Source organism: Talpa europaea (assembly GCF_964194135.1).
Source record: "Talpa europaea genome assembly, chromosome: 14".
Taxonomy (NCBI): domain Eukaryota; kingdom Metazoa; phylum Chordata; class Mammalia; order Eulipotyphla; family Talpidae; genus Talpa; species Talpa europaea.
The window spans coordinates 46,597,067-46,609,741 of NC_140082.1; the positions used below are offsets into that span (position 1 = coordinate 46,597,067).

General features: G+C 41.6%; 1 protein-coding gene across 2 annotated transcripts in view; it reads right to left on the reverse strand.

Annotated features, from left to right (window-relative positions):
* Positions 1-12,675, reverse strand: part of PCNX2 (pecanex 2) — a gene marked incomplete at its 5' end in the record, with an annotated part of 252,346 nt that overhangs the window by 25,823 nt on the left and 213,848 nt on the right. For both annotated transcript variants that reach the window (XM_084252977.1, XM_084252976.1), the window contains 3 exons: positions 240-352; positions 2,125-2,358; positions 9,511-9,764. In XM_084252977.1, the coding sequence (XP_084109103.1) occupies positions 240-352; positions 2,125-2,358; positions 9,511-9,764 (601 nt within the window). The remainder of the gene's footprint in view (positions 1-239; positions 353-2,124; positions 2,359-9,510; positions 9,765-12,675) is intronic.

Here is a 12,675-nt window from a genome sequence, read left to right on the forward strand (position 1 = left end):
CAGCAAATCTACATGGACCTTTGTAACACAGAAGGCCCTAAGCCCCAAATTCCCAGATTAATCCATGTTAATGCCATTTCCAATTCTAATATTCCAAAGAATCACAGTGATCCAACATATGTTATGGAAAGAATCATCTGAAACAAGTATAAGCAGTCCAATTTTAAAATAAAGAATGTGACAAAGGTCTGTCCAAAATATCAAATATTGGTGCCCATCACAATTGTTTCTCCAGGTACCTGATGGCCATATTGTGAGCTGCTGTCCCCAGCGCTCTCCTCCCCAGGATGCACAGGGCAAAGGACAGAGTCACCAAAGCAGAGTCCTCGTCACTGTCCAGGTTCTTTGAAGGCTGAAAGAACAAGGGTGTTCAGCTTTCAACACAGGTTCTGCCATGCACAACACAGAAATACGAATGTATGGTTATAGGAGTCTTGTACTATTGACCCTTGTGGTCCTCTAGTCCCCACTAAAATGATCCCAGGGATAGGGATCACTCTTCTTCCTAAAACAGCTTCTCTGGATGTTGGACACGAAAAAAAAAATTCAAAACGGGGAAGCTACTTTAAGGAAGGAAAGGGGATAACATGTGACTTGCTGAGCCAATTTCTTGAAATTTTGAATCTGGCACTTCAGGTCAGGAAGGTGGTCAGAGCTTGCAGTGAGACAGAGGCACACTTTAAGATTCTCCAGTGAGGGAGGCATGGTGAGGGAGGGAAGGCCTGTCTAACAGGGAGAAAGAAGTAAGGGAAGCAATCGCCCCATAATGAGGAGCCCACTGAACTGACCCTAAGTCCCAGTCAACAAGTAAATTAAGGGGACCATCCAAGGTCAGCTTACAAAAGGTGGAGGGAATGGAGAAGAAATTTAAAATCAAAATATCTTTTGTACAAAAAATTGCATGCACTCTCACGGGTAGCCTTGGATATCAATAGATGTTTTGAATATCTCAGCCACCAGAAGAGGCCCATGGGTTAAGACCTGGATGCATCTGGAGAAAGCAGAGTCTGCTCTCTACTCTAGCAACCACCTGTTTTTAATCACTCATGAAAAGGTTAAGGACACGGGCTAGTGTCATTACTTGGTTTACCTTCTACAGGTCATGTGACAACATGCTTCACCAGCTGCTGAGGAAGTTGTGTTTCAGTTTGAATCTACAGTCTCCACTGTCTCCACCAACAACACCTGGAATCAGGTTTTCGGATCCCGAGAAGCAAAGTAAACCAATTCCCCCCACTTGATTTCTTTCCCTTCGTCCTCCTAGGCTGGCCTTCTCTTCTTTTTATTTGCTATCATCGGCCCTGGTTTCATTTCTAAGAGCCTGCATTCATCTCTAGAAGTGTTCTCAGCACAGAAGCAATAACAACACAAGAAAAACAACTATGGAAGCAATTTGAACCTCTGCTGGCTAAACAGCATTTGCGTGTCCATGATTGAATAGGAGGCCAGTAAATTCTCCAGATTTCAGCATGGCACCGAAATTTCAAAAAGTAACTTTAAACAGAGAAACAAAGTCTTCAAGTTTATAAAGCTGATGGAGGTTTAAAACTGCACTGTCCCTGAGCACAGTTTAGAGGGAACTACCTCCAATTTTTCTTTGGAGGAGATATAGTACATAAACATTTTCTAAAAATTTCTTTTGTTGCTGAGGTAACACCGATTTACAACACTGTATATGATTTAGGGGAATAGGATCACACCTCCTCAGATATGTTACCACACCAGGCCCAAAGCACCCTTGTCCCTTTACCAGAGACCACTGGGCCCCTCCCTCCTTGTTCCCATGCACACTCTTCCCTTCCATAGACTCAGTTTCACAGTCATATTATAGGGCTCATTTTGGTTTAGTTTTGTGAGTTCCTTTATTTTGTTTCTCTATATTCCCCATATGAATGAAATTATCTAGCATTTGTCTTTCTCCTCTGACTTATTTCACTAAGCATCATCCTTTCCATTCTGTTTAATTGTGAAATAAATATTTATCTTAATACCAATGCTTTTTTTCTCTTCTCTACATTAATCTGCCATAGAGTTAAAGGAAGAGATGGGCTTTACAAAGTTCCTTCTTTCTAAGCTTTTTAAGTTTCCTTTCAATGCCTCTAGTCCCAAACCTCCATTACCCACCTCTTGCCTCTTCCGCGCACAGTATTGGATCCATTCCAGATAAACATTACAGTAGCTTGCCCGCGTGATGCCCTGGAGACACGGAACGTAGTCGTCATCGATGTTAATGTTGAACATTGCGAGGTCACGCTCAATGTAATGCCATTTGGCAAAAGGCTGCAGGGACTTCAGAAGTGATTCATCCTTGATCCAGGAGAGGAGTTTGGGGGACGTGACCATGTAGTATATTATACTCTGCAGAGAGAAAACAAGAGTTTGAGGCTTTATAGCCTTTCTAAAGCCAGAACGACTCCTTATTTATTATATTTCATAAGGTAAATCAATATCAGGGAACTATGAGACATGAAATTCCCCCCATGTGGTAACATTTGTATTTCCTGCTAGATCTTAATGCATAGAACCCGCATTTTAAGACATTCTTAAAAGCCCACTCTTAAGGGTCACTGTAGGAAAGAGGGAAGTGAGAAGATCAAAATGCTAATAAATGTATCAGAACAGAATCTGAGATGAGAAAGAATGGCAGCCAGCCCTATCCCTTCTGAGAGAAGCTCATGAAAACACCCTTCAATTTCTGGGGACACTGGGCTGGACTGATCCAGCTGAAAAATACTGGGGCAGACCCTCATCCAGGGCCCCAACCAGTGTTTAGTGAACTAAGTCACCATAATTCTTATGTAGAATTCTCTCTCTCTCTCTCCCTTCCCATCCCCCTCTTTCATGTGCGCACACTCCCTGGAGCACTCTCTCTCTCTCCATCTCTCTCTCATAGACACACACACACACACACACACACACACAAAGAATGCACGTGCACAGCTGCAGGTGCCCAGACTCTGTAGAGAGAAAACAAGATATCACAGTGGAAATCTGTGATATGCTCAAAAATAACCCATGTCTCCCTCCTATCAGCCACCTCACCTGTAAGCCCCAATTGGGAGAACTGCTACTCCTGGGCTTTATTATTTGGAGTCACAGTTTTCGTGAAATTCATCTTGTAGTTTTTGAAAATATGATTCCTTCCAACAGTCTATCACCCATCCTGTGACAGAGTCCATGGAAATTCAAGTGTGATGTGATACATCAGCAATGGAGCCTCGTATGTGGCTGAGGACTCTGTTCCAACTTGCACCACTTTTCAACCACACAGGAAATCGGAAGAGGTGCCGGGTGCCACTGAGGCTGAGGTGGGCCTGGAAGCATGGCGAGCAGCTCATGGAATCTGGAGCCACAGGAGGGGCTGCGTCTGCTGCCAGGAGGCAGTGATGCCCCTAGAGATCAAACCTTTCACTGACGGCTTCTCTGATTATAAAAACACCTCCTTTCCAAGTGAAAAGACAGATAGTACACTTATGGAATGGACATGAACACAGTTTAGGTGACTGACACCTAAAGGTGACACCAAAATGCTCTTTTCTAAGCAGATTGCCCCGTCCCCCTGGCCGCTTCCAGTAGACAGACACCTGGTGGCTGGGTTTGGGCTAGACAAGGCTAATTCCTGACTCAGCCTCTCTAGCTCAGTCAAGACTAATCTGTGGCTCAGAACATGTGAGTTTCCCTCTTTTGGGCATGTTTTTATTAGATTCCATGATACACCTGACCCCAAAATGGGGGAGCAGGAAAAGTTGGCCCACAGGCAATAAGTGGACTCAGTAGTTGATCTATTCTGCCAGCTTCTATAGCACACACCCCAAGACATTGATGCTGACCTTAAGAAATCCCTTCCATGGAAGGGAGGAAGAAGAGGCCAAAGGAAGTTGAAAATAGGTGGGAAAGACAGGAGAGATAATGATGCCCATTTTCCATCACTGTTTAATTTAAAATGAGATTGTAATAGGGTGGTCCCCTGAAAGGGGGAGGTTCCAGGTTTCCTGCCACACCTAAAAGAAGGGTGGAGCTGAGCGGGGAAGAGAAGAAGCTGCAGAGGAGACTGAGGAGGAAGGAAGCAGGATGGAGAGCCAAAAGGAGACCTGGAGGAGGCACAGGAGCTGAGAGACACATGAAGAAACTGCGCTTGCCTTTTAGTCATGGACTGGGTGACACAGATGTGTGTGAGAGACCCATGGGGAGGTGACAATGGCCATTTTTGTCTTGATTTTGATTTTTCTCTTTTCCTCCCAGACTTGTCTGGTTGTTTCTGATCCTTTTCTGTGGGTCCCCACTGGAAGATACTTTAGACTTGTGGCAGGCTTTGGGGCCTTGCTCTGGGCCAATCCCATTTGGGTAGACTTTTACCCATGAGGGGATGGGTAACTTTGGGTGCTTGATTGAGAAACTATATTCTTTGCCTTTCCTGTGTTGTTCACTAATTGTATTAAAGTTCCTTCCCACTAAAGTCTCATATGTTTTGTATTGATGCAGCGGATGGCAGAACCTATTTAGAGCAGGCAGGTTTGTGAGGTCTGGGGTGCCCCTCCCCCTGCCCTCTAACAAGATGATGTATACGAAGCACTTAGTACACAGTCTGCACACAGTGTACCTTTGGCATCTCTGACTTACCTATCCAACTAGCTTGAGGCTCTGGGTAGGTGGCACGAGCAGCATCTCTGGAAAGGTTAGGTGTTGGGGGACAGGAGAAAGCTGGGTCTGTGCTGGTCACCAGAGGGCACATCTAATAACCAAAAATGTAAATTCTGAATCTAGATGCTTGTCTATTGTCTATTTACTGGCAGGATATTTTATTTTATTTTTTTTAAAAGAAATTTGTTTATGAATACAAGAACTGGGGTACAGGCCAGAGGTGCAGGGGGTGGGGTAAGAGGATTCATCAGAGACAGTGTGGGGAACAGAATAGGAAGACTGACTGAAATACACTGCTGAGGGAGCAGCAGGCGAGATAGGAGAGGTCTGCTGTACCATGTAGCTCCCTGGCCACCTGGGGATCAAACTCGTGCTGCAGAGGCTGCAGATAGCTTCACAGTGCTATGCTTAAGCTCTTGTGCCACCAGAGAGGCCCCTGTCAGGATAATTTAAAGCTTCTCTGAGGTAGAGAGTTTACGTAGTCAGCCCAAGTCACAGATAAACGTGGATCTGTGACCATGGCCAAAAATCTCATTTCTCAGCTGATTGTTGTAAAGGGGAAAAAAATTTGGACTGTCTAAACATCTGGTTCTAGCAAACATCTGGTCTAGTTTTCTCCAATATGTCCCAATCACGTGTGCCAGCTAGGAATAACAAACAAAAATCGAAAGACAAATGTTTACCTTCTCATTCATTTCTGCAGAGGAATTAAAATAACCCCTCAAAGGATGAAGTCAGAATAATTAATGAGGACTCTGAATCCCAGAGGTTAAAACTTCCACCCCGATGTCTGACAGAATCTTGCAGTGTTGACTCTTGATCAGGACCCTGGCTCGACTAAGCTTTCCCACACGTAAGGAGAATCAGTACCAACTCCCCTCAGTGGGAGAAAACCATCCTAACTAGTTCAATTAGTTACAAGCAATACCTGATTTCCACTTTATTTAGGCAGAAATTCTGTCAGGACACATCATCACTGAACAGTGTGAAATCCTTCAGATTCTGTCAGGATGAATGAATAGGATACTGAGTAAAACTAATAAGTAAGGACAGTGAAAAGGAACTGCGTGCATAAAACTTGATCTGTGTTGAAAGCGGGACCTCTTCTGAATTAATTCACCATATCTGACTTCTCCAGCAGGGATTCTCCTGGTTTCTCATTTTAATTGTAGATCAGCACATTCTATCAGAGGACTCATTCTAGGACGGGCCCTGGCAGGCAGACCAAGATGTCCAGGTTTTTCACTCTTCATTCTGCAAGGCCAGCGATAAGCACATCTCCTTTCTACAGGAGCTGGGCAGAAACAATGGCAGCAGAAAACCAGGCCCTGGCAGACAGCTAATTTCTTGACTGCTATGAGGGTTTTAGGCACTAATAAATGGAGGAGAGACGGAGGAGGCACCAGGGAAAACCTCAAGTTGTCAAGAAGGAAATGATTTCAAATATATTCATAGAGGGTGGGGAAACTGACCCAGTTAATTAGGAGATTTTAAAAAAATATGCTTTTGTGTAAAGGAATTATTCCAAGCTATTCTTCCTTTTCAATTTAGCTGTCCATTAAAAAAATAATAAGGATGAAACCAAACTCTTGAAACTTGAAGCAATTCGGAGCTACCACGCAATTTTTAGAGCCTAAGAAGAAAATATTCATTTGTTTTTACCCTAAAATACTTGTTTCTCCTCTTCCAATAGCTGTTCAGCACTCATAAAATTTCCTTTAACTACACCAGGGAAATGAATAAAATTCTGAGCTATTCCTCACCAAAGGGTAGGAAAGTTCAGAGAAAGCCTTGCAAGACTAAGCCTGAACAGTGAAATAACAAGAGGGCTCCCATCTGTCCCCAAATCTCAGCCTCTCCTGAAAGCCCTTAAGAATATTCTTTCCATGGAACACAAAAATGTCTGTGGTGATTCCTAAACTCAGTTGTATAGCAAACCACTTAGGAAACTTACTTAAAAATACAGATGATTGGGTTCTCCCCAGACCCACTTGGAATTTCCGAATAGAATGCAAATCTGTGATTATCTAGCCTACAGGGAAGTTTGATGTCATAAGTCTGCCCTGGCTTGTGAGTGGTGCTCCGCTAGGTAGCACACCATCATACTCACATTCCATATGGCAACCTTCTGGCCCATGAGATACAGCAGGAGCATACTGTGACAACTTCCAGGAACCTTTTAAGGGGCAGCTGCTGCATACCCTTGGCCTTTCTTTTCTGTGTCCTTTCCTGCATCTATTTAAGCCTGGAGTTAAATCTTGGAACACAAAGATGGGGAAGAAACTTAAAATGGTGGTGCTGGGAGCTGGAAGGAATCTGGATCCCTGAGGATGTCATGAACCAGAGCTACTATATCACCTTCGTTTATGTCAGAGAAATACACTTCTGTGTAAGCACGTGTGCCTTTGTTATTTAATAACCCACAGTCAAATCTAATGCCACCTGATATACTGATTTTGCTTAGAGTTGGTTCTCTGTATGAAAAACATTTTGCAATCTCATTTGTAATGGCTGAGGACCAAACCATGGAACTGTGAGGCAAGAGGTCACAACTCCCTGATGGACTTCCAAATCTTCCCCAATTTATGTATGGTTGGGGAAAACATCTGTAGCTTTGTGTGAGTTTTGGATGTGACATTTTGAATCTCTCTAGCACACACCAAGGTGGTGAGTATGAACCGCTAAATCTGTTATAAATTTTCTGACACAGAAAAAGGTTTCAGAAACATTTTTTGTTGCAGTCAACTTGGGATGTGATCGTTAAAAGTTATTTAAACTTATGACTTTCATAGTCTGTCTTCTGTAGAACTGACCCTTACTGTTGAAAACATTGGGGCTCCCCACAATGTGGTTGCTATCCCAAATTTCTAAATATCTTCCTTTTTAGTTGATTGGAACGCATGTTGTCCTTTTATTTTGTATTTCTCCATTTCTGCTTGTGTCAGACTCAGCTGGCAGATGGATGAGCTTCCTGATTTTGAATGGCATTAAAATGTGGACCCTCTTCCCGCGCCCCACCCACCACACACACCATCTTGGGCTGCCACCATGTAAAATGCTCCTTCAAGATAGGAGCTACCACACATACATCCTCAGCCACGGTTGCCCTCGCCTGCCCCTTCCCCCAATTATAGTTCTGCCTCTTTTGCCAAGTTTCTTATTTGTTCTCTAGGAGACTTACTCCAAACCTGCACATTTTCTGAAGCTGAATGTAGTCTGAGAAGACATGGGGACTAAGTAACTGAAAAAACATGTTATTAGTACCCACATGAATGAGGAGAAAAGGCTGTCATTATTAATCCTGATTGTATCATTGAGTTATATTTTTGAATTTTTGTCATGAGCTTAAAAAATGATACTGGTTCTAAGGCAGAGCATTTGCAAAGCATCTAAATTGACATCTGTAACTTGTAAACATTGAAGCTTGGTAATATTTCCAGAATGCTTTCATTTCTCATCCCCATCATGACGAGCAACTTATGCTGTGTTAGAAGTGAAGAAACAGACCCACATTAGAAGACAGACTTCTTACTAGTGCCAAGTTTTAGAATGTGACTGGGCAACTGGAAAACAATGAACAAAATGGCAGTAAGTACCTATCTATCATAACTGCTTTAAATGTAAATGGACTAAATCCTCTAATTAAAAGACACTAAGTAGCTGAACAGATGAAAAAAGAAGACTCATCTATATGCTGCCTAGAAGAGACTTATTTCAGAAGTAAAAACACACAAGGACTGAAAATGAAAGGACAGCAAAAGACATACCATGCAAATAGAAACCGAAAGAAAGCTGGGTAAGAGAGAGAAACAACCTAAGTGTCTATTGATGAATGGATAAAGAAAATGTGATACACACACGTGTACACACTCACACACACAGTAGTATATTATTTAGCAATAAAAGAGAATGAAATCTTGCCATTTGCAACAGTATGGATGGAATTTGATGTTATTATGTTGAGCAACATAGGTCAGAGAGACAAAGACAAATACCATATGATCTCACTTACATGCAGAATCTAGAAAAGAAGGAAGAGACAAACTCATAGAGAACAGATTGGTGGTTGCCAATGACAGGCAGTTAGGGTGGGCAAAATGGGTGATGAGTGTCAAAAGGCACAAACTGCCAGTTATAAAATAGATAATTTTGGCAAATGTAACATATAGCAGTGACTATGATTAAAAATACTGTATTGCATATTTTAAAGTTGTTAAGATCATAAATCTTAAAAGTTCTTATAAGAAAAAAAAACATTCCTCTGTATGGTTATGATTAAGAAATTATTGTGGTGATCATTTCACAATTTATACAAATATCGGATCATGATAGGATACACCGAAACTAATATTACAAGTCAATTACACATCAATTAAGAAAAGAAAAAAGGGATCATACCCTGACTAATATTGCCAAGTGCATCTTCAGGTTTCCCAATAGCTTCTCATCTACGTTCTCCCTTGAACCCCTTGATAAGTCATTCTCCAAATGACTCAATAAATCCCTTTTTTACTTTCTTCTTAGACTCAGTCCCCAAACAGTTCATTGGATAGTTTTCTGAGCCTCTTGTTCCCCAATTTTTGACCCCTCCTCAGAATATACCCTGTTTTCCTGCACTAATTCCTTCTTCAAGGAAGCTTCCTGGGCTCCCTAATTCAATCTTGCTTAAAAAATATGACTAGGGGTACAACCTCAGGCTAACCCAAAACTCTTGAGGACTTTTCATGAAACTAATGGCTCCCAAACCCCACTGGGATTCAGGAGCTTTAGGAGAAGCTTCACAATCTAGCTCTTTACAAAGCTTTGCAAGAGTCTGTCAAGCAGCCCAGTGTTACAGAGTTACCAAGTGTCTGGGGCCAAGAGGAGTACCTTGATGTAGTAACGAATGAGGATCCTACGGAGGTCAAACACCTGCAGCATGGTGGCTGCGTTGTTGTCCATGATGCTGTAGCCTTCCAGGATGTACTGCGTCTGCGTGATCTCCCAGGTGAGCCAGCGGAGATTGAAGGCAGCATTGCAGGACAGCAGGTGAGGCAAGTGACCTGGTTTGCAGCAGCAGCAGCCTCTGTCATCCTCGTCACCTTCCATGATGGCTTCCACCTCTCTCTGCTGGCAGTAAGTTCCTGGCAGAGTACAAACATGATGGAAATATACAAGAAGTCACAGGATAACCTTTGCTTTGAATGGAGTTTCTTCTTGTCTTCATAAGAGAAGAGGAGGCTGAGGACAGCCTAGGCATCAGAAGAATTGTTTAATTCTTAGTTCAAATAGTGCCTCCAAATAAAGTCACAGTTCTCATAGTTGTTAACTCTTAATCACTTATATTTATTCTGATTCTCATCTCCTCCCCATAATTTTTTGTCTCTGTTTGTATGTGTTAGAGGGGAGATGCTCTCACAGCAGCCATGGACATTAATGGTTGAAATGATTATAGCCTTAAGTTCCCTCTTCCAAAGCCTGCAGGTCATGATGAGCAGAGGGAAGACTAAGGAAAGGTGGCAGGTGGAGATGTCTGAGGGCATCCAAGTGCATGCTGAAGCATTACTGAAAGGGGTGCCCTGGAAGAGGTCCACTGCCAGACAGCAAGGGCACACCCCTAGACCCAAGAGAAGGAGGGTACGATAGCAGTGAGTTAAGCACATTTTCAAAGGAGTTAATGCCAAAGCTTAAGTTGATGGGTGTCAACTGTTTTTGAAAATGAAATACCATATATTCCTTAAGATTTTTGCCAGTGGAACTCCCAGGTGGTGCAAGGGGGTTATGTCTCAGCACTATGAAGCTATGGCCAGCCATGTAGCACAAATTCGATCCCCAGCTGGGAGCTAACCCACATGGAGCAGCAGACCTCTCCTGTCTAGACCACTGCTCCCTTTAGCAGTGTATTTCAGTGGATCTGCCTATTCTTCTCCCACTGTGTTGCTAGTGAATCCTCTCACCCACCCTGTACCTCTGGCCTACACCCCAGCTCTTGTATGCATAAATAAAGAAAATAAATCTTAAAAAAAATTTTTGTCAGTGATTTCAAGGGAACTGTCAATAGCAGTATGTTAATCATAAGTGGTTACTGTTACCATTTGGAAAGCAGAGTTGTGATCTAAAGTTAGATAAGATGACAGACTGAAACAAGTACACTGAAAATTAAAAATAAGTGCAATCTCCTGTATCTAGGCTCAAAAACCCAGCTACACAATTTACTAATATGTAGTAACATATTAAGAGCCAGAAGTAGGATAATATTTAAAAACCAATGTGACCTTGCTAGCATCAGAACAAAGGGACAGCTTGGGTCAGATTATATGTGGTTTCATTCCTTTGTATACTACAAAGGAATACTACACAGTCACTGATAAAATGAAATAAAGCTAGGGGATCTAAGCAAGTTACACTTCCTCCATTAAATAGAAATAGTACAATAGTACTGATTTTTAATGCAATTAGAAATAGTTAGGTACACATTAAGAAACCTACAGAGTTGTAACATACCTCAAAACTCTGTTACTGAAGAATGCCTGCAAAGTCCAGGGATTTTTAATTTGCAGCAAGAAGGCTGGGGGAAATTATGGTTGCCTTCAACAACTATCTGAAGGGCTATAATATGGAAACAGGAACTGGATATTTTCTGGAGCTCCAGAGGGCATCACTGTAAACAGTGGGAGAAAGTTTAAGGGTATTGAGCAAAGATCATTTTAACAACTAGATGATCAAGTATGATGTGGACTGCCCTGTGAGGATAACAGGCTAAGGAAACAGTTGGTGAAAAGCAAAAGCAATAGTAGTTAATCACTATGGTACAAACCACTTGAAATATGTCACAATGAAGAGAATAGGAAGAAGAGTAGAGCCAGAAAAAACAGCAAGATCAAATAAAGCAGTTGTTATTGGTGGTCATACTGATTTGTTTATTTTTGTAAATTATTGTATATTTTTCAAAATAGTTTAGTCCTAAATATAGTTAGTGGCAGAGGGGAGAAAAAAAGAACCCCCCCCCCCAAAAAAAAAAGGAATTCAAGAAATGGTTGAAACCAGAACTTAAGAGGAGTGGAAATATACATAAGATACAAGAAAGAAAATAAAGTTAGATGAAAGTAAAGTTAAATCAAAAAGCATCTTGCACTGGAAAATAAGATAGACATTCAAAGCAGCCTCAGAAAGGAGAGAAAATATGGAAGATGGTAGGGAGTAGCAGGAAAGAAAGGGGATATGAGTGTCCCTAAAATTTTTCATTTTAAAAGAGATGCTTGATTCGCTCTGGGTCTGCACCATGGAGTTATTTGTCAAGAGTTATTACTTAAATATAGTTAAACTATTTGAAATAGTGTTTGGGCATAGAGTACCATTTAAAGTTCAGCATAGAAGAATGTTATTTCAGTGGAAGGCAGTTAAGAACTAGGTTTTGAAGAAAGGTGGTAGGTACCAACTTTGGTCAAGTTATCTGACTCATCCAAGTTTGTTTCCTCATCTGTAAAATGGGCTACTGCTCAAATAAAATAAAATGGGCTGTAGCTCAAATAAAATGGCATATGTATATTTATTAGTAACCACTCAGTAAATTACAATTATTTTACTAGATTATAAGCTCCACAAGGACAGAACTGGCAGATGGAAATTCATTAACTAAGTAATGAGCTAACAAATAAATTAATTCACCAAACAAAGATGCACTCTACCAGATGCCAGACACTGTTCTATGCATTGGGGATATAATAGTGAAAATATAAAAATGTTTGTTTTATGCAACTTATAAGTTTACGTTGAAGAAAATAGACAATAGACAAATGAGTAAGAAAAACATAAAATGTCAGCTGGTGAAAAAATAAAAGAGCAAAAGAAGACAGAGGGCTGGGTGGGAAGAGCTGTTTTAAACAGGGGGATCAGAGTAGGCATCCCAGGGCTGCTTAGTCAGAGACCAGAAGGAGAGGGGGAGCCATCATTGTAGCTAATAGGAAGGAAAGTCAACAGCAGAAAGAGGAAAGCAAACAGGTTGTGTAACACAAAGCGAAGGCGAAGGGCTTATCCCAGGTCTTACAATTCCAT